Below are 22,526 nucleotides of genomic sequence, written 5' to 3'. Positions count from 1 at the left end.
TTGGAGTAAGTTAGAGAGAATGGAGAATAAAATAGATGTTTCAGTTATTATTATTATTTTTTTTAACTCTGAAGGGTATTGGGGAAAGGCAGTAAAAGGAGGCGATTAAGAGGGATTATGTTAAAATAAGAAACAAGAAGCGTTTCATCTTGTTTGTGTTCAGAGAATATTGAGGAGGGATAGCCTGTCTGATTCCTTCCTTCCTTCCTTCTGTTCAGATAATAAAAGATGAAAAGAGACCATTTAAGAAATGAAACCTGTAGCAAATGTAAACTTGTAATTCATGTCGTTTTTAGGATTTTCTTTTTTTTCCTGGTGACTTACTTGCATTTCATTGGGGGAAAGTCTTCCTTTTAAATGTGGTTGGTCATCATTTATTAAGTAGGTGAAGCAGTCTGGTTCCTTTTTCCTGCCTTGGCTTTAGAAATTGATATGAATGCTAATGAAAAAGCAAGGAAAATAAAAACCAACAACATATTAATGACCTTGAGTTTCAAGTATAACTATCACAAGGGCAAAAATAGTTCTGCACATTGGGCATTTCAGTGAATATTGGTTACCTCCTTGACAAAAGATGGTACCCCTTATGCAGAAACACACTAGATTTCCCGAAGAAGCCTATAAACTGGAGCAGGTTCTCTTAAGTATTTGAATGAATGTACTGAGTTAGTTTTGGCTGTTACCACCTTTGCAGCATCTTTTTGTTTGTGTTTTTCTAGTTTACCTTCTTGTCAGCACATCAGTATTTAAAAGAACCCCCTCAAATTTTTGACCTACATTAGCATAATCTCAAAAGATTGGATCAATTGGTCAGAGCATCCATTTAAACATTTTGATCTTTATAATATCCTTATTAACCAGTGATTTTTTTTTTTTTTTTTTTTTTTTTTTTTTGGAGACAGAGTCTTGCTCTGTCTCCCAGGCTGGAGTGCAGTGGCACAATCTTCTTGGCTCACTGCAGCCTCTGCCTCGCAGGCTCAAGTGTTCTTCCCACCTCGGCCTCCCGGGTAGCTGGGACTACAGGCACATACCACCATGCCTGGCTAATTTTTGTATTTTTGGTAGAGATGGGGTTTGATCATGTTGCTCAGGCTGGTCTCTAACTCTGGGACTCAAGTGATCCACCCACCCCAGCCTCCCAAAGTTCTGGGATCACAGGCATGAACCACCTTGCCCAGCCCATATGTAGTATTTCTTTTGTCATGTTTTTTGAGACAGTGTCTTGCCCCATCACCCAGGTTGGAATGCAGTGGTCCAATCATGGCTCACTAAAGCCTCAAATTCCTGGCTCAAGTGCTTGTATCTCAGTTACTTGTGGGGCTGAGGCCTGGCTAATTTTTTAAAGAATTTTTGTGGAGATGAGGTCTTGCTATATTGCTCAGGCTGGTCTTGAACTCATGGCTTTAAGCAGTCCTCTCACCTCAGCCTCTGTATTAGTCCATTTTCATCCTGCTGATAAAGATATAACCGAGACTGGGCAATTTACAAAAACAGGAGGTTTATTGGACTAACAGTTCCACATGGCTGGGGAAACCTCACAATCCTTGTGGAAGGTAAGGAGGAGCAAGTCACATCTTACATGGATGGCAGCAGGCAAAGAGCTTGTGCAGAGAAACTCCCATTTTTAAAGCCATCAGATCTCATAAGACCCATTCACTGTCATGAGAACAGCATGGGAAAGACCCACATCCATGATTCAGTCATCTCCCACCAGGTCCCTCCCATAACGTAGGAATTAAGGGAGCCAAAAGATGAGATTTGGGTGGGGACGCAGAGCCAAACTAAATCATTCTGGCCCTGGTCCCTCCCAAATTTCATATCTTCACATTTCAAAACCAGTCATGCCTTTCCAACAGTTCCAGAAAGTCTCATTTCAGCATCAACTCAAAAGTTCACAGGCCAAAGCCTCATCTGAGACAAGGCAAGTCCCTTCTGCCTATGAGCCTGTAAAATCAAAAGCATGTTAGTTACTTCCTAGATATAATGGAGGTATAGGCATTGGATAAAGACAGCCATTCCAAATGGGAGAAATTGGCCAAAACAAAGGAACTCAGGCCCCATGCATATCTGAAATCCAGTGGGTCAGTCAAATTCCAAAATGATCTTTTAACTCCATGTCTCACATCCAGGTCACACTGATGCAAGAGGTGGGATGGCATGATTGATTCCCATGGTCTTGGGCAGCTCTGCCCCTATGGCTTTGCAGGGTACAACATCCCTCCTGGCTGCTTTCGCGGGCTGGCATTGAGTGTCTGTGGCTTTTCCAGGTGCACAGTGCAAGCTGTCAGTGGATCTGTCATTCTGAGGTCTGGAATATGGTGGCCCTTTTCTCACAGCTCTACTAGGCAGTGCCCCAGTAGGGACTCCATGTGGGGGCGTCCACCACACATTTTCCATCCACATTGCCCTAGCAGAGGTTCTCCATGAGGACCTCACCCCTGCAGCAAACTTCAGCCTGGGCATCCAGGTCCATACATCTTCTGAAATCTAGGCATAAGTTTCCAAACCTCAATTCCTGATTTCTATTCACTCTCAGACTCAAAACCACATGGAAGCTGCCAACTCTTAGGGCTTGCATCCTCTGAAGCCACAGCGTGAGCTCTGTGTTGGCCCCTTTCAGCCACAGCTGGAGTGGCTGGGATGCAGGGCACCCAGTCCTTAGGCTGCATATGGCATGGGGACCCTAAATGATTAGCATTTGGTTCCTTGTTACTTATGTAAATTTCTGCAGCAGACTTGAATTTCTCCTCAGAAAATGGGATTTTCTTCTCTTGCATTGTCAGGCAGCAAATTTTCTAAACTTTTATGCTGTGTTTTCCTTTTGAAACTGAATGCCTTTGACAGCACCCAAATCACCTCTTGAACGCTTTGCTGCTTAGAAATGTCTTTGATTAGATGCCCTAAATCATCTCTATTAAGTTCAAAGTTCCACAAATCTCTAAGGCAGGGGCAAAATGACACCAGTGTCTTTGCTAAAACAAGAAGAATCACCTTTGTTCCAGTTCCCAACAAGTTCCTCATCTCCATTTGAGACTACCTCAGCCTGGACTTTACTGTGTTTATCACTATCAACATTTTTGTCAAAGTCATTCAACAAGTCTCTAGGGAAGTTCTAAACTTTCCCACAGTTTCTTGTGTTCTGAGCCCTCCAAACTGTTCCACCTTTGCCTGTTACCCAGTTCTAAAGCTGCTTCCACATTTTTGAGTATCTGTTTAGCAATACTCCACTTCTGGTAACAGTTTACTGTATTAGGCTGCCTTCATACTGCTGATGAAGACATACCCAAGACTGGACAATTTACAAAAGAAAAGGTTTATTGGACTATAGTTCCACATGACTTGGGGAGCCTCACAATCCTGGCAGAAGGTAAGGAGGAGCAAGTCACATCTTCAGTGGATGGCAGCAGGCAAATAGAGTGAGCTTATGCAAGGGAACGCTTCTTTTTAAAACCATCATATCTCATGATGCCCATTCCCTATCATGAGGCCAGCATGGGAAAGACTCACCCCTATAATTCAGTAATCTCCCACTGGGTCCCTCCCACAACATGTGGGAATTATGGGAGCTACAAGATGAGATTTGGGTGGGGACACAGAGCTAAACCATATTAGCCTCCCAAAATGCTGGGATGGCAGGTGTGAGTCATCTTGACGGCCAGAGCATCTTTTCATAGCTTATCTATATATCTTCTTTGCTGAGATATCTGTTAAAATCTTTGGCCCATTTTTTAATTGAGTTGTTTGTATTCTTATTGTGTTTAAGAATTCTTCATATATTTTGGATAATAGTCCTTTATTAAATGTGTCTTTTGTAAATATTTTCTCATGGCCTGCAGCTGGTCTTTTCATCCTTCTGATGGTTTCTTTGTCAGAGCAGAAATGTTTAATTTTAATAAAGTTCATCCTACCAATTATAGATGGTCCTTGACTTAAAATAGCTTGACTTAAAATTTTTCAGTTTACTATGATGTGAGAGTAATAGATATTCATATTTTTCCAGATTAGTAATATGTGGTATGATATTCTCCTGAGATGGCAAGCAGTGGCAGTGAGCTGCAACTCCGCTTAGCCACATTATCATGAGAGTAAACAACTATTAAATAATACACTTTATATTGCACTGTGTTGCCAGATGATCTTGCCCATGCAGGCGAACATAAATGTTGCAAACACATTTAAGGGAAGCTAGGCTCAGCTGTGATGTTTTGTAGTTAGATGTAATAAATGCATTTTATACGTATATTGTTTTCAACTTAGAGTGGGTTTATCAGGATATACCCCCATCATAAGTTGAGGAGCATCTGTTTTTCTTTCATAGATCATGCATTTGATGTTGTATCTAAAAAGGCATCGTCAAACCCAACATCATCTAGATTCTCTCCCATGTTACCCTACAGGAGGTTTACAGTTTTGTGTTTTATATGTAGGTCTGTGATACATTTTGGGTTAGTTATTGTGGTAAGTGTAAGGTGTATGTTAGCCTTTTTCTCTTGCATGTGGTTGTCCAGTTGTTAACAGCACCATTTGTTGAATAGATTATCTTTTCTGCATTGTGTTGCATTTGCCCCTTTCTCAAAGATTAGTTGACTAAGGTGGTCTAATTCTGGGCTCTCTATTCTGTTCTGTTGATCTTTTTATTCTTTCACCAACCACACTGTCTTGATTACTGGAGCTGTATAGTAGGTCTTAAAGTTAGATAGTGTCAGTCCTCCAACTTTGTTATTCCTTAATATTATGTTGGCTGATCTGGGTCTTTTGCCTCCCCACAAAAACTTTACAATCAGCTTGTTTTATATCTACACAATAAATTGCTGTGATTTTGATGGGATTGCATTGATTCTGTAGGTCAAATTGACATCTTGACATATTGTGTCCTCCTATCCATGAACAAGAAATACCAGTTTATTTTTAGAATGTCTCTGACTTCTCTCATCAGAGTTTTGTAGTTTTCCTTATATAGGTCCTGAACATATTTTGTTAGATTTGTACCAGGATGTTGCTAATGTGCATGATATTGTATGTTTTTTTTTAAATTAAAATTTGATAGTATTTGAACATCAATTCAGGAATTTGTTTCGTTGACAAATGTTCTCATACTTGATTCATAGATTCTTTTTTCCTTCAATTTTTATTGATAAAATACATATAAAATTTGCCATTCTGTTTTTAAATATAGAGCTCACTGGTATTAAATTCTTTCATAATATTTGCATTTATCACCACCACTTATCTTCAGAATTATTTTCTCTTACAGAACTGAAATTCTATGACCATCAAACAATAACTCCCCATTTCCTTCTCCCTCCAGCCCTGCCAGCCACTATTCTAAGTCCCTAAGTAGAATCATACATTATTTGTCTTTTTGTGATTGGCTTATTTCGCTTAGCATAATGTTCTCAAGTTTCCTCCATTGTGTAGCATGTGTCAGAATTTCCTTCATCTTTAAGGTTGAATAATATTTCATTGGATGTAGCATATTACTACATTTTATCCATTCATCCATGGATGGACATTTGGATTGCTTCTACATTTTAGCTATTGTGAATAATGCTGTTATGTACATGAATGTACAATTATCTCTCCAGTTCCCTGCTTTTAGGTGTATACCCAGAATTGAATTGCTAGATTCTTTTTTTTTTTTTTTTTTTTTTGAGATGGAGTTTCACTCTTGTTACCCAGGCTGGAGTGCAATGGCGCGATCTCGGCTCACTGCAGCCTCCGCCTCCTGGGTTCAGGCAATTCTCCTGCCTCAGCCTCCTGAGTAGCTGGGATTACAGGCACGCACCACCATGCCCAGCTAATTTTTTGTATTTTTAGTAGAGACAGGGTTTCTCCATGTTGACCAGGATGGTCTGGATCTCTTGACCTCGTGATCCACCCGCCTCGGCCTCCCAAAGTGCTGAGATTACAGGCTTGAGCCACCGCGCCCGGCCGAATTGCTAGATTCTTTTGGGTGTATATCAAAATGGAATTGCTGGATCATATGATAATTGTATTTTAAATTTTTTAAGGAACTGTCCTGCTTTTTTTTATAGTGGCTATGGCATTTTACATTCCCATCAGCAATGTACAAGGGTTTTTATATCATCACGTTCTTGTCAACACTTGTAATTTTTCTTCTTTGTTTTAAAATGGTAGCCATTCTAGTATGTGTAAGGTGGTGTCTCAATTGTTTTACTTGCAGTTACCTAATTATTAGTGATGATTAGCATCTTTTCATGTGTTTGTTGGCCATTTGTATATCTTTTTTTTTTTTTTTGAGACAGAGTCGTGCTCTGTCACTGGGCTGGAGCACAGTGGCACAGTCTTGGCTGATTGCAACCTCCACCTCCTGGGTTCAAGCAGTTCTTCGCCTCAGCCTCTCGAGTAGCTGGGACTACAGGTGTGTGCCAAATGCCCAGCTAATTTTTGTATTTTTAGTAGAGATGGGGTTTCACCGTGTTGGCCAGGATGGTCTCAATCTCTTGACCTGTGATCCACCCACCTCAGCCTCCCAAAGTGCTGGGATTACAGGTGTGAGCCACCACGCCCGGCCCATTTGTATGTCTTCTTTAGAGAAATGTCTGTTCAAGTGATTTGCCCATTTTTAAACTGGGTTGTTTGTTGAATTTTAGAATTACCTGTATATTCTGTATATTCTTATCAGATATAATTTGCAGATTATTTTTTGCCATTCTAGAAGTTGCCTTTTTACTCTATGGATGTTATCCATCTATGAAATTCAGTCTATTTTTTTGTTTCCTGTGCCTTTGATGTCATATATAAGAAATCATCGGTAAATCCATTGTCGTGAAGCTTTTGCCCCGTGTTTTCTTCTAAAAGTTTTATAGTTTTAGGTCTTCCCTTTAGGTCTTTGATTTTTTTTGAGTTAATTTTTTTCATATGGTATTAGGTAAGAGTCCAATTTCATTCTTTTGCCTGTGGATATCCAGTTTTCCCAGTACCATTCATTCAAAAGACTGTCCTTTCGTTAATAAAACATCAGGGGTTCTGTCTAGGTCCTGCTGCTTGCTGCACAGAAAGCCAATCACTGAGACGACAAGTATGGCCAAGAAAGAAGGCTTTAAGTGAGTGCTGTAGCTGAGGAGATGGGAGCTCAGTCTCAAATCCATCTCCCTGTCTAAAACTAGGGCTTTATATAGCAGGGAGAAAATGTAACAATACATAAGAAAACAAAAACTAGAGAAGGGCAGGGAGGCATCTGGTGCTGTGATCTGATGAGTTCTGGTTACTGGATTTTTTTTTTTTTTTTTTTTAAATAGGCCTGAAGGTCCTTTCCTAAGAAAGGAACTCAAACAAATACGAGCTTCAAGCTTTAATAGCAGAAGGGTCAGTTTCCATGTTTATGCAAAAACAACTGTCTGTGGGACTCTTGGGTCAGTTTCACTTTTTTCTGTTGGATGATGTTGGCACCCTTGTCAAAAATTATGAGACCATATCTGTGAGGATTGTTTTTGAGCTCTCTATTCTGTTTCATTGGTCTACATGTCTCATCTTTATGCCAGTACCACACTAAACTTGGTGGCTTTGTACTATAGTAAATTTGATTACAGTAGCTTTGTAGTAAGTCTGGAAGTGAGGAAGTGTGAGTTCTCCAGCTTTGCTCTTCTTCAAGATTGTTTTGGCAATTAAGTGTCTCTTAAGATTACATACGAATTTTAGGATGGCTTTTTCTATTTCTGCTAAAAACGCCATTGGATTTTTATAGAGATCACAATGAATCTGTAGATTTCCTTAGGTAGGATTGACATCTTAACAATACTAATTGTTCCAATTCATGAATATGGGATTTTTTCCATTTATTTATGATGCCATTAATTTCTTTCAGCATTGTTTTATAATTTTTATTGTATAAGTCTTTCACCTCAAGTTAATTCCTAGGTATTCTTCTTGATGTTTTTGTAAATAAACTTTAGTTTCTTTTTTAGATTGGTCATTGTTAGTACACAGAAATGCGACTGGTTTTTATGTTAACTTTGTATCCTGCTGTTCTGCTGAATTCAGTTTTTGAAGACTGTAGGATTTTGTACATATAAAATCATAACATTTGCAAGCAGAAATCGTTTTACTTCTTGCTTTTCAATTTGGATGCCTTTTATTTGTTTTCCTTGGCTAATTTCTCTGGCTAGAACTTCTAGTACTATGTTAATAGAAATGGTGAAATTGGGCATCCTTGCCTTTTTCCTGTTCTTAGAGGGAAAGCTTTACTTCTTTCATCATTGTGTATGATACTTGCTTTGGGTTTGTTGTATATGGCTTTTATTATGTTGAGGCAGTTTCCTTGTAGTCCTAGTTTAAGTGTTTTTTATCATGAAAGGGGTTGAATTTTGTCAAATGCTTTTTCTGCATCAATCGAGATGATCGTTTGGCTTTTTCCCCAACTTCTTTCTGATAATGTGGTGTGTTACATTGGTTTTTCATATGTTGAATCATCCTTGCATTCCAGGAATAAATCTCACTTAGTTGTGCTGTATAATCCTTTTAATTTAAGATATGATCTAATATGTAGAAAACTGTAGAGACATCACAAAAAATTTTTGAATTCAGCATAGTAGCAGAATGTGAAGTCAAAACACAGTTTACTGTTATTTCATTGAGGTTGTTTGCATTAATTCATAAGTGATAATAGTCCATGGTTTTGTTTTCTCATAGTGCCTTTGGCTTAGGTGTCAGGCTGCTGCTGGCCTCACAGAATGACTTAGGAAACGTTCCATCTTTAATTCTTTTGAAAAGTTTGAAAAGCAGTGGACTAGTTCTTTAAATATTTGATGGAATTCACCAGTGGACATCAGGTGCAGGGCTTTTGTTTTTTAGGAGATTTTTGGTTACTGATTCAGTCTCCTTATTGGTTATAGATCTATTCAGATTTTCCATTTCTTTGTGATTACATTCTAATGGGTTTTCTGTTTCTAGGAATTTGTCTCTTTCATCTAGGTTATGGCATTATGTTTGTAATTTCAAATTCCACTTGTTTATTCCTAGTATACTAAAAAATAATTGAGGGTTTCCCCACTCCCTCCCTCCCTCTCGTTCTCTTCTCCACCTTCTTTTTTCTCTTTTTCTTTCTTTCACAGAGTCTAGCTCTTGTCACCCAGGCTGGAGTGCAGTGGCACCATCTCAGCTCTCTGTAACCTCCGCCTCTTCCTAGGCTCAAGTTATTCTCCTCCCTCAGCCTCTTCAGTAGCTGGGATTACAGGTGCATGCCACCATGCCCAGCTGCTTTTTATTTTTAGTAGAGATGGAGTTTGGCCATGTTGACCAGGCTGGTATCGGAGTTCTGACTTCAGGTGATCTGCCTGCCTTGGCCTCCCAAAGTGCTGGATTACAGGCATGAGCCACCATGACCTCCCTAGTCTTACATAGGTTGCAGGATACGTAATTAATATGTATCCTGCAGTGTTATCATTGTGTGTTAGTTCCAATGGTGTTTATATTGATTTGGATTTTCTACATGGGCAGTCGTGTCATCTACAAACAGTTTTATCTCTTTCTTCCCAATCAGAATACCCTTTATATCCTTTTCTTGTCTTACTTCATTAGCTAGGCCTTCTGTTAGAATGTTGAAAAGGACTGGCAGAAGGAGGTTTTCTTACCTTCATGGAGAAACTTTTGATTTTTCATTATTAAATTCTTAGATAAAGAGATTTTGTGGATATTCTTTAGAAAGTTGAAGTTCCCCTCTATTCCCAGTTTACTGAGTTTTTGTTGTAAATGACTGTTCAATTTTTTAAAATGTTTTTTCTGCGCCTGTTGATATGATCATGTAATTTTATTCTTTTGCCTATGGAGGTGAAGGTTTATATTGATTTAAAGTGTTGAACCAGCCTGGTGCACCTGGGATAAATCCTACATGATCATGGTGTATAATTAATTTTATGTACAGTCATGTGTTGCTTAACAACAGGGATACATTCTGAGAAACGTGTTTGGTGATTTTATTGTTGTATGAATATCATAGCATGTTCTTACACAAACCGCGACAGCATAGGCTACTGCTATAGTGTAGACTATGGTATAGCCTGTTGCTCCTAAGCTGCAAGTCTATACAGTATGTAACTCTAATGAACACTATAGACAGTTGTAATACAATGGTAAGTATTTCTGTATCTAAACATATCTCAATATAGAAAAAGTACTGTAAAAGTATGGTATAAAAGATGTTTTAAAAATGGTACAGCTGTGCAAAATACTTAAATGGAGTTTGTAGGACTAGAATTTGCTCTGGGTGAGTCAGTAAGTGAGTAGTGAGTGAATACGAAGGTCTAGGACATTTTGTATACCACCGTAGCCTTGATAAACAACACTAAATTTATTTTAAAAACTTTACTGTTTTCAGTAATAAGTTACCTTGCTAGCTTACTGTAAACTTTTTCACTTTATACATGTTTTCATTAAAAACATTTTTTACTCTTTTGTAATAACACCTAGCTTAAAACATGAACACATTGTATGGCCATACAAAAACATTGCTTCTTTATATCCATATCCTATACACTTTTTCCTTTAAAAATTTGTTTTATTAAATTTTTCCATTTAAAAACTAAGACACAACATACACATTAGCCTAGGCCTACACAGGGTCAGGATCATCAGTATCATTGCCTTCCACATGTACATCTTGACCTGCTGGAAGGTCTTCAGGGGCAATAACATGCATAGAGCTGTCATCTCATGATAGCAGTGCCTTCTTCAGGAATGCAGCTAACTTTTTTTAAAAAATAACTAGAAGGATTACACTTTGCTGAAATAATGCTAACATGTATAGTACAATAAATTGATAACTTAGTTATCATTATCAAGTAGTATGTACTATGGATATTTGTACCTGGTATACGTTTATACTACAGGCAGCACGACAGTTAATTTACACCAGCATCACCACAAACATGGAAGTAATGTGTTACGCTACGATACTGTGATGGCTACGACTTCGCTAGGCATTATAATGTACGAGACCACCATTGTATATGCAGTTCTTCCTTGACTGAAATGTCATGTGGTGCATGACTGTATCATTGGATTCTATTTGCTAATATTTTTAAGATTTTTGCACCTATGATCATGAGATACATTGGTCTGTAGTTTTCCATTAATGTCTTTATCTGGCTTTGGTATTAGGGTGATGCTGGCCTTGAAGAATGAATTAGGAAGCATTCCCTTTGCTTCTATCTTCTGAAAGAGATTGTAGAGGATTGGTATATCTTTCTTAAGTGTTTGGCAGAATTCCCTCAGTGAGCCCATCTGGGCCTGGTGCTTTCTATTTGGGAAGGTTATTAATTATTGATTCAACTTATTTTATAAAAATAGGCCTGTTTAGAATTTCCATTTTTTTCTTATTTGAGTTTTGGTGGATTCTATCTTTAAATAATGGGTTCAGTTCATTTAGTTCATCAAATTTCTAGATATGGAGTTGTTGATAGTATTTTTTTATTATCCTTTTCATCAGTACAGATCCCATAGACATGAAAAAGGTAGTAAAGGAATACTATCACTACAAAGCGATTCTCTTGTATCTTAGTCTAATTGGAGGCTTATCATTTTACCTTGCCAAAGAACTAGCTTTTGGTTGTATTGAGTTTGTTTCTCCATTGATTTTCTGTTTTCAGTTACATTGACTTATGCTCTTGTTTTTATCACTTTTCTTCTGCTTCCCATGGATTTAATTTGCTGCTCTTTGTCTAGTTACCTAAGGTGTAAGATCAGATTATTGATGTTAGGTCTTTCTTCTTTTCTAATACATTATTTCAGTGATATAAATTTCTAAGCACTGCTTTCTCTGCATCCCATGAATTTTGATACATTGTGTTTTCATATATATTTAGTTCAAATATTTTAAATTTCTCTTGATTTTTATTTATGTGTTATTGTTTAAACTTAACGTATATTGGGACATGCCAGTTATCTTTCTGTTGTGAATTTATGGGTTCCACTGTGATCTGAGCGCAGACCCTATATGATTTCTATTCTTTTAAATTTGTTAAAGTATGTTTTATGACCCAGAATGTTCTACCTTGGTCAGTGTTGCATGTGAGTGTGAGAAGAATGTGTATTCTATGGTTGTTGGATGAAATACCTTATAGAGGTGAATTCTATCCAGTTGATTAATAGTGTTTTGAGTTCAAGTGTGTCCTTTTTAACCTTCCGTCTCCTGGATCTTTCTAATTCTGATAGAGCAATGTTGAAGTCTACAGCTATAAAAGTAGATTCATCTATTTCTTCTTGCTGTAAGTTTTTACCTCATGTATTTTGCTGCACTGTTAAGTACATGCACATTAAGAACTGTGTCTTAATGGAAAATTGAGCCCTTTATTCTTATGTAATACCTTTCTTTATCTAGTAACTTCACTTGGCTTTGAAATCTATTCTGTTTGAAATTAATGCAGATTCTTCTACTTTCTTTTGCTTATTGTTAGCATGGCATATTTTTCTGCATCTCCTTTTAATGTATACATATCTTTATTTAAATTGGTTTTCTTTTAGATATCATATAGTTGGGTCTTCTTGTTCCATTATGATAATCTGTTTTTTAATTGGTACATTCAGATCACTGATGTTCAAAGTGATTATTGATATAATTGGATTAATATCTACTGTATTTGTAACTATTTTCCATTTGTCACCTTTGTTCTTTGTTGCTGTTTGTCTTCTACTCTTTTTTCTTACCTTTTTTGGTTTAATTGAGCATTTTAAAAATCTTTATTTTTGTATGTATGTTTAAGAAGGGGTCTCATTCTGTTGCCCAGGCTGGGGTGCAGTGGTGCTATTTCAGCTCACTGCAGCCTCAACTTCCCAGGCTTAAGCCATCCTCCCATCTCAAGTCTCCCAAGTAGCTGGGACTACAGGCATGTGTCACCACACCTGGCTAATTTTTTTTTTTTTTTTTTTTTTTTTTTTTTTTTTTTTTTGAGATGGCGTCTCACTCTTTGGCCAGGCTGGAGTACAGTGGTGCAATCTTGGCTCACTGCAACCTCCACCTCCTGAGTTCAAGAGATTCTCCTGCCTCAACCTCCTGAGTAGCTGGGACTACAGGTGCCCACCACCATGCTCAACTAATTTTTTTATTTTTAGTAGAGATGGGGTTTCACCACATTGGGCAGGATGGTCTTGATCTCTTGACCTTGTGATCCACTCACCTCAGCCTCCCAAAGTGCTGGGATTATGGGCGTGAGCCACTATGCTTGGGCCACTAATTATTTTTATATTTTATAGAGACCAGATCTCAATATGTTGCCCAGGCTGACCTCGAATTCCTGGAGTCAAGTGATCCTCCTGCCTCAGTCTCCCAAAGTGTTGAGATTATAGATGTCAGCCACTGTCCCCAACCAACATATTTCAGTATGGTTTCTTTTTTTTTTTTTTTTTTTTTTTTTTGAGACGGAGTTTTGCTCTTGTTACCCAGGCTGGAGTGCAATGGCGCGATCTCGGCTCAGGGCAACCTCCGCCTCCTGGGTTCGGGCAATTCTCCTGCCTCAGCCTCCTGAGTAGCTGGGATTACAGGCACGCGCCACCATGCCCAGCTAATTTTTTGTATTTTTAGTAGAGACAGGGTTTCACCATGTTGACCAGGATGGTCTCGATCTCTTGACCTCGTGATCCACCCGCCTCAGCCTCCTAAAGTGCTGGGATTACAGGCTTGAGCCACCGCGCCTGGCCCTTCAGTATGGTTTCTTTTTCCCTCCCTTTGCCAGAAGCAAAAAGTTTTTTCTCCAGCATTAAGTGAGAGAACCTGGTTGAGCTCCTGGAAGTAAAACTCACAAAAGCATGGGGGCCTCCCTATAACTAGGTCCCACTGGAGTTTTAATTTGTATCACTGGGACTTGTCCACACCTAGCAATTTGTCAGCTATAGTTTGTTTTTCTGCCCCTCTCCCAGTTTCTGTGGAAGTTTGTGCTCCAGTCTGTTGTGATTCTCTGTATCCACCTGTCGTGTCTCTCCAGTTCTGGGAGCAGTGGTGTATTAGTCCATTTTCACACTGCTATCAAGAATTACCTCAAACAGGGTAATTGATAAAGAAAACTTTAATTGACTCACGCAGTTCCACGTTGCTGGGGAGGCCTCAGGAAACTTACAGTTATAGTCGAAGGGCAAGCAAGGCATGTCTTACATGGTGGCAGCAGAGAGAGAGACCAAAGGGAGATGTGCCAGTTTTTTTTTTTCTTTTTTTTTTTTGAGACGGAGTTTCGCTCTTGTTACCCAGGCTGGAGTGCAATGGCGTGATCTCGGCTCACCGCAACCTCCGCCTCCTGGGTTCAGGCAATTCTCCTGCCTCAGCCTCCAGAGTAGCTGGGATTACAGGCACTCGCCACCGTGCCCAGCTAATTTTTTGTATTTTTAGTAGAGACGGGATTTCACCATGTTGACCAGGATGGTCTCGATCTCTCGATCTCATGATCCACCCGCCTCGGCCTCCCAAAGTGCAGGGATTACAGGCTTGAGCCACCGCGTCCGGCAATGTGCCACTTTTAAACCATCAGATCTTATGAGAACTCATTATCCTAAGAACAGCATGAAAAACTGCCCCCATGATCCAGTCACTGCCCACCAGATCCCTCTCCTGACATGCAGGGATTATAATTTGAGATGAGATTTAGGTGGAGACACAGAGCCAAGCCATATCAAATGGTTTCTCCTGTGACCTCACCAAATTTTTTCAAAAATATGTGCACATGTATTTTTTTTTCTTCTTTTTGAGACAGAGTCTCACTGTGTTGCCCAGGCTGGAGTGCAATGACACAATCTTAGCTCACTGCAACCTCTGCCTCCTGGGTTTAAGTGATTCTCCTGCCTCAGCCTCCTGAATAGCTGGGATTACAGGCACCCACCATCATGGCCAGGTAATTTTTGTATTTTTGATAGAGACCGTGTTACACCATGTTGGCCAGGCTGGTCTCAAACTCCTGACCTCAGCTGGTCACCCACTTCAGCCTCCCAAAATGCTGAGATTACATGCGTAAGCCACCATGCCCGACCATGTATTTTTTAAATTGTCAGGAGCACGGAAGTATAATGTTAAGAGGTTAATAGAAACTGCATGTTTCCTCCCTTGTTTGAAAATACGTTAGCAATTGGTTTTAGTTGGAGTCATTGTTTAAGAATAATAGATACACAGGCTGGGCACTGGCCAGGAACTTCAGGAGGCCAAGGTAGGTGGATCCTTTGAGGCCAGGAGTTCAAGACCAGCCTAGGCACCATGAGAAAAACCCTATCTGTACTAACAACACAAAAATTAGCCAGGCATGTTGGAGCATGCCTGTAACCCAGCTTCTGGGTTGGCTGAGGCAGGAGAATTGCTTGAACCCAGAAGGCAGAGGCTGCAGTGAGCCAACATCATGCCACTGCACTCCAGCCTGGGTGACAGAGTGAGACTCTGTCTCAAAAATAAGTAAGTAAACCCTGTAAGTCCATTTTGCGTTTCATGAATTGAAAAATGATTATATGGTGGTGTTAGGAGAAAGGCATTTTCCAGAGAGTCGCACAAAATGGAAGGGTGTGGGAGGCTGAAATGCCTAGGCAGAAATGATGGGTTTGATGTAGTAAAGAGTAAGGAGTCACCAAGGTGTCTTAGCAAGAGGATACTCTTAACAGATCATGTTTTAAGGAGAGATTACGACATCTGTGTCTGGGTTGTGTGTTCATAGAGAAAACCTAGCCTCACGAAACAAGCAAGGAAAATAAAAGATTATGAAAGAATCTTTCTACTAAAAGAATCATTATTATTGGCCGGGCGCGGTGGCTCAAGCCTGTAATCCCAGCACTTTGGGAGGCCGAGGCGGGTGGATCACAAGGTCGAGAGATCGAGACCAACCTGGTCAACATGGTGAAACCCCGTCTCTACTAAAAATACAAAAAATTAGCTGGGCATGGTGGTGCGTGCCTGTAATCCCAGCTACTCAGGAGGCTGAGGCAGGAGAATTGCCTGAACCCAGGAGGCGGAGGTTGCGGTGATCCGAGATCGCGCCATTGCACTCCAGCCTGGGTGACAAGAGCAAAACTCCGTCTCAAAAAAAAAAAAAAGAATCATTATTATTTCTCTATTTTGCAAATTCTCTCAGTACCTTCAGAATATTTGCAGCCTTCCAAATGTAATGTGTACCCTTCTCAGGATTGTGCATAAGGCAGTTCACTTAAGAACTAGGCTGTGTTTCATGCAAACTCACAGGTTCTTGTTCAAATTCATTGTGATAGCATCTTTTCATTTTCTTCCTTTTCTTTTTGGGATAGTTTTAAATACATTTTCCTTTTTAAGAAGGCTAGGATGTTTGGGCGGGGGGAATCCTCATACTTTTTATAAGCCACTTATTCTCATAACACAGATTAACTTCACAGCACATAAAAAGAACACTGGAGAACCCTTGCATGATTAAATATGCCCTAGAGGATTAAGTTTTTCCACGTATTTTTAAGCCAGTGCTATTAATAATGTTCCAGCATTAAACTTTCTGTACATCCTCATTATGGTGGAGGCCTTTTTTTTTTCATTCTGCCCTTGCTGTTAGTTTTTCCACTGTCAGATTTGTAGCACACAAAATTATCTGTGGAAACATACAATCTGAATGTTTAACTCAAGTCCAACAAAGTATCATGTCTGGGATTGTTCGAATTTTTGTTCAAAGATGTTGTCAGTTTTTCAAACTTAATTCTTCTTTTGTCTTACTGGAAACCTGGCCGAAGGTAGCTATTTACAGGCATGTCTTAGAGATATTGTGGGGTTTGTTCCAGACCACCACAATAAAGCTAATACTGCAGTAAAGCAAGTCTCGCAATTTCTTTGGTTTCTTAGTGCATATAAAAGTTGTATTATACTATATTGTAGTCTATTAAGTATGCAATAGCATTATATCTAAAAATACATACATACCTTAAGTGTAGTATATTACAAAATGCTTTTGCTAAAAAATGTTAATAATTACTGAGCTTTCAGCAAGTTGTAATATTTTTGCTAGTGGAGGTTCTTGCATCGATATTGATGGCTGCTGTCTGATCAGGGTGGTAGTTAATAAAGGTTGGTGTGGCTGTAGCAATTTCTTAGAAAAAGCCAAGTTTGTTGCAGAAGTTGGCCTTTCCTTTCAGAAAAGATTTCTCTGTAGCATGTACTGCTGTTTGATAGCATTTTATCCACAGTAGAACTTCTTTCAAAATTGGAGTTGTCCTCTCAAACCCTGCTGCCATTTTATCAACATAATGTTGTAAATCCTTAGTTGTCATTTCAACAGTGTTCACAGCATCTTCAGCAGGAATAGATTCCATCTTAAGAAACCATTCTTTGCTACCTGTAAGAATCAATTCCTCATCTGTTCAAATTTGATCCTGAGATTGCAGCAATTCAGTCACATTGTCAGACTCCACTTCCACTTCTCTTGCTATTTTCATCACATCTGCACTGACTTCCTCTTGAACCCCTCAAATTCATCCATGAGGGTTGGAATCAACTTCTTTCAAACTCCTGTTGATGTTGCTATTTTGATCTCCTCCCATGAATCACAAGTGTTCTGCTGGTATCTTGAATGGTGAATCCTTTCCAGAAAGTTTTCAATTTACTTAACTCAGATGCATCAGAGAAATCACTATGTATGGCAGCTATTTCCTTATTAAATGTATTTTTTAAATAACAAGTCTTGAAAGTCTAAATTACTCCTTGGCTCATGGGCAGCAGAATGGATATTATCTTAGCAGGCATGAAAACAGCATTCATCTCTTTGTACATCTCCAGAGCTTCTGAGTGACCCAGGTACATTGGCAGTGAGCAGTTATATTTTGAAAGGAATCTTTTTTTTTCCTTATTTCTCTGAGGAGTAGGTCTCAACAGTGGGCTTAAAATACTCAGTAAACCATGATGTAAACAGATGTGCTGTTATCCAGGTTTTGTTGTTTCAGTTATAGAGCACAGGCACAGAAGATTTAGCATAATTTTTAAGGGCTCTAGGATTTTTGAATGGTCAGCAAGCATTGGCTTCAACTTAAAGTCACCAGCTGCTTTGGCCTCTACCAAGAGAGTCAACCTATTTTTTTTAAGCTTTAAAGCCAGGCATTGACTTCTCCTTTGTAGATACAAAAGTCCTGGGTGGCACTTCCTCCACTAGAAGGCAGTTTCATTTACATTAAAAATCTGTTGTTTAGCCACATTTCTCAATTTTCTGAGCTAGATCTCATAATAACGTGCTGCAGCTTCTACATCAGTACTTGCTGCTTCGCCTCACCTTTTTTTTGAAATGGAGTCTCGCTCTGTCACCCAGGCTGCAGTGCAGTGGTGCGATCTCAGCTCAAAGCAACCTCTGCCTCCCAGATTCAAGAGATTCTTCTGCCTCAGCCTCCTGAGTAGCTGGGATTACAAGTGTGTGCCACCACTCCAGGCTAATGTTTGTATTTTTAGTAGAGATGGGGTTTCACCATGTTGGTCAGGCTGGTCTCGAACTCTTGACCTCATGATCTGCCCGCCTCGGCCTCCCAAAGTGCTAAGATTACAGGTGTGAGGCCTCTCACTCTTGTGTTACAGAGACAGCTTCTTTCCTTAAACCTCACTGGCCAACTTCTGCTGGCTTCCAACTGTACTTCTGTAGCCTCCTTACCTCTCTCAGCCTTCATAGATGTAAAGAGATTTTGAGCTTTTCTCTGGATTAGGCTTTGGCTTAAGGGGATATTGTGACTGGTATGATCTTCTAGACCACTAAAACTTTCTCCTATTGGCAATATGGCTCTTTTACTTTATTTTCTTAGTGTGTTTATTGGCGTGGCACTTCTAATTTCCTTCTAGAAGTTTTCCTTTGCATTAACAACTTGGCTGTTTGGTGTAAGAGGTCCAGCTTTTGACCTGGCTCAGCTTTTGACATGCCTTCCTCACTAAGCTTAATCATTTCTAGCTTTTTTTTTGGAGACAGAGTCTCACTGTATTGCCCAGGCTGGAGTGCAGTGGTGCAATCTCAGCTCACTGAAACTTCTGCTTTCCGGGTTTAGCAATTCTCCTGCCTCAGCCTCTCAAGTAGCTGGGACTACAGGCATCTGCCACCACACCCAGCTAATTTTTATATTTTTACTACAGATGGGGTTTCACTGTTGTCCAGGCCAATCTTGAACTTCTGACCTGAAGTGATCCACCCATCCTGGCCTCCCAAAGTGCTGGGATTACAGGCATGAGCCAACGTACCTGGCCCATTTCTAGCTCTTGATTTAAAGTGAGAGATGTGTGACGCTTCCTTTCACTTAAACACTTTGAGGCCATTGTAATTGGCCTACTTTCAATACTGTTGTGTCTCAGGAAATAGGGAGGTCTGAGGAGAGGGAGAGAGATGGAGGAATGGCCAGTTGGTGAATCAGTCAGAACACATACAACATTTATCTACTAAGGTCACCAACTTATATAGGTGCAGTTTGTGGTGCCCCAGAACAATTATAGTAGTAACATTGGAGATCATTGATCACCACAGATAAAATAATAATGAAAAAAAAGTTGGAAATATTGTGAGAATGAACAAAATGTGACACAGACGTAAAGTGAGCACATGCTGTTGGAAAAATGGTATTAATTCCTTTGCTCAATGCAGGGTTGCCACAACTTTCTTTTTTTTTTTTTTTTAAAGTGATCACTATAAACACTTAGTACTTACCATTTCAAAAAAAAAAATTTCAATGCACATTTTTTTCCTGACATAACATTCTGGTTTATAAGGAATCTCTTTATTAGTAATTGAGTTATTTATTAAATGCCTTTTTTCCCAGGCATTAGGTTGTCAAATTTAATTCCCATGGCTAATCAGCCTGGGCTTGACTCTACTTGCATAAGGGTCCTCCACTCCCCTAGCTCTCCAGGACTTGCAGTCTCTCCGATCCCATGAGCCTGCAGGTTTTTTTGGGGGGGAGCAGGGGGGCCAAACAGTAATAAAATGTTTTTATTTATTTTTTGGGGGGACAGAGCCTTGCTCCGTCACCCAGGCTAGAGTGCAGTGGTATGATCTTGGCTTATTGCAACCTCCATCTCCCAGGTTTAAGTGATTCTCCTGCCTCAGCCTCCCGAGTAGCTGGGACCACAGATGTGTGCCACCATGCCCGGCTAATTTTTGTATTTTTAGTAGAGATGGGGTTTCACCATGCTAGCCAGGCTGGTCTTGAACTCCTGACCTCTGGTAATCCTCCCACCCAGGTCTCCCAAAGTGCTGGGATTATAGGAGTGAGCCACTGCACCTGTCCAATAACTTTTACTGTTTGTTTTTGAGACAGCCTAGCTCTGTCACCTAGACTAGAGTGCAGTGGCCAGATCTCAGCTCCCAGCAACCACTGACTCCCGGGTTTCTCCTGTCTCAGCTTCCCAAGTAGCTGGGATTACAGGTGCCTACCACCAACACACAGATAATTTTTGCATTCCCGGTAAAGATGGGATTTCATCTTGTTGTCAGGCTGGTCCCGAACTCCGGACCCTGTGATTCATCCACCTCAGCCTCCCAAAGTGCTAGGACCACAATCATGAGCCACCACACTCAGCCATAATTTTTTTTTTTTTTTTTTTTTTTTTTTTTTTTGAGAGAGAGTCTTGCTCTGTTGCCCAGGCTGGAGTGCTGTGGTGAGGTCTTGGCTCACTGCAACCTCTGCCTCCTGGGTTCAAGTGATTCTGCTGCATCAGCCTCCTTAGTAGAGATGGGCCTCACCAGGCTGGCCAGGCTGATCTCAAACTCCTGACCCTGTGGTCTGCCCATCTCGGCCTCCAAAGCGCCAGGACTACAGGCACCAGCCTCTAAGCCTGGCCTAAGATGTTTTTAAAAATGTAAATCTTACTACACTTCTTCTGTCTCCACAGTCGTTAGAGTCATTATTTACCTCTTTAAAGGTGTTTTTTGCCGGGCACGGTGGCTCATGCCTGTAATCCCAGCACTTTGGGAGGTCGAGGCAGACAGATCATCTGAAGTCAGGAGTTCAAGACCAGCCTGATCAACATGAAGAAACCCCATCTCCACCAAAAATAAGAAAATTGGGCTGGGAGCAGTGGCTCACGCCTGCAATCTCAGCACCCTGGGAGGCCAAGGAGGGTGGACCACTTGAGGTCAGGATTTCGAGACCAGCCTGGCCAACACGACAAAACCCATCTCCACCAAAAATACAAAACCTAGCCGTACGTGGTGATGTAATACATGCCTGTAATCCCAGCTACCAGGAGGCCGAGGCAGGAGAATTGCCTGAACCTGCAGGTGAAGGTTGCAGTCAACAGAAACCGCACCACCACACTTCAGCCTGGGCAGCAGAGAGAGTTACGTCTTTAAATAAATGTAAAAAGAAAAGAGAAAGAAAAAAAAGAAATGTGGTGTATATATACACCATGGACTATTATGCAACCATTAAAAAGAGTGAGATAACATACTTCGCAGCAACTTAAATGGAGCAGGAGGCCATTATCCTAAGCAAACTAATGCAAGAACAGACAACCAAACACTGCATTTTCTCACTTCTAAGTGGGAGCTAAACATTGGGTACACATGGACACAAAGAAGGGAACAACAGATACTAGGCTCTACATGAGGGTCAGGAGGATACAATAAAAAAACTACCTATAAGGTGTGATGCCTACTACCTAGGTGACAAAATAATCCATACACCAAACCCCTGTGACATGCAATTTGCCTGTATAATAAACTGCCTGCAGGCCTTTTCTTACCAGCCAGGACCCATTCCCAGTCCCTTCAGTGGTGCTAACCAGCCCCTTAATTTCTCTGACCTTAACCTTTTCATCCTTATTCTGCCAGCCCCTTAGGTTAGATGAGTTCTTAATTTCTTTTCTCCCAAAATTTTAATTTTCTGTCCTGAGCAGAGGCATCAGATTGCTCCACATTGTTTAAATGTGCCAGTCAACTTCTCTTCTTCCATTCCCTGCACAGCTCTCCCTGCACAGCTAGGCCTCAAGGTCGCTACTCTTCTCAAGCCCCATAGCCCAGACCTTCTCGGGTCACACAGGACTTCCTGCCTGCCCTATCTAGACTCTAGAGCTCTCCTGTCCCCCTACCCCTCTTCAGTTTTCACTGTTGTAGTTCTGTTCATCTGTCCATCTTCATTCCTGTCTCTGGGGGAGAGGTGCCCTTCCTTTCCAGTGCCAACCTCTTCATCAGTGCTTTAGAGTTCTGCTTCAGCATTAAACAAAAACAGAAACCAACTAAATTTTTTAATATTTTTATACTAATATTTAAAATTGTTTAATTTTAATGTTAAATAATGTTTGATTTTTAGAAATGTTAAATATTTCATTTTAATAAATGTTGTTTATTAACATTAAATAAAGGTGATCAGGTTGGGAGGATCACCTGACCAGAGGGTTGAAGCTGCAGTAAGCTGTGATTGTGCCACTGCACTCCAGCCTGGGTGACAGAGCGTGACTGTCGCAAAAAAAAAAAAAAAAAAAAAAAAAAAATTGCAGTAACAAGTTAGAAAGCACTACCCTTTAACAGAGAGCTGATTAAATTATGGCATATTTATTATCGGTGGCAATTAAATAATTTGTTTAATTTTAATATTAACTAATTTTATTAAATATTAAACCTTATTTTAGTAAA

The 22,526-nt window shown here is 40.0% G+C and overlaps 1 protein-coding gene across 8 annotated transcripts in view; it reads left to right on the top strand.

The window, feature by feature from the left end:
* ATG7 (autophagy related 7) overlaps nt 1-22,526 on the top strand; it is a 259,019-nt gene that overhangs the window by 120,237 nt on the left and 116,256 nt on the right. The window contains exon 18 of one of the 8 annotated variants that reach the window (XM_074404779.1): nt 6,267-6,382. The exons of the other annotated variants lie outside the window; for them this stretch is intronic. Coding sequence (XP_074260880.1) covers nt 6,267-6,382 — 116 coding nt within the window. The remainder of the gene's footprint in view (nt 1-6,266; nt 6,383-22,526) is intronic. 8 annotated transcript variants of the gene reach the window in all.

Source organism: Saimiri boliviensis, chromosome 8 (genome assembly GCF_048565385.1).
Source record: "Saimiri boliviensis isolate mSaiBol1 chromosome 8, mSaiBol1.pri, whole genome shotgun sequence".
Lineage (NCBI taxonomy): Eukaryota > Metazoa > Chordata > Mammalia > Primates > Cebidae > Saimiri > Saimiri boliviensis.
This window is presented reverse-complemented; position numbering and strand designations above follow the sequence as displayed.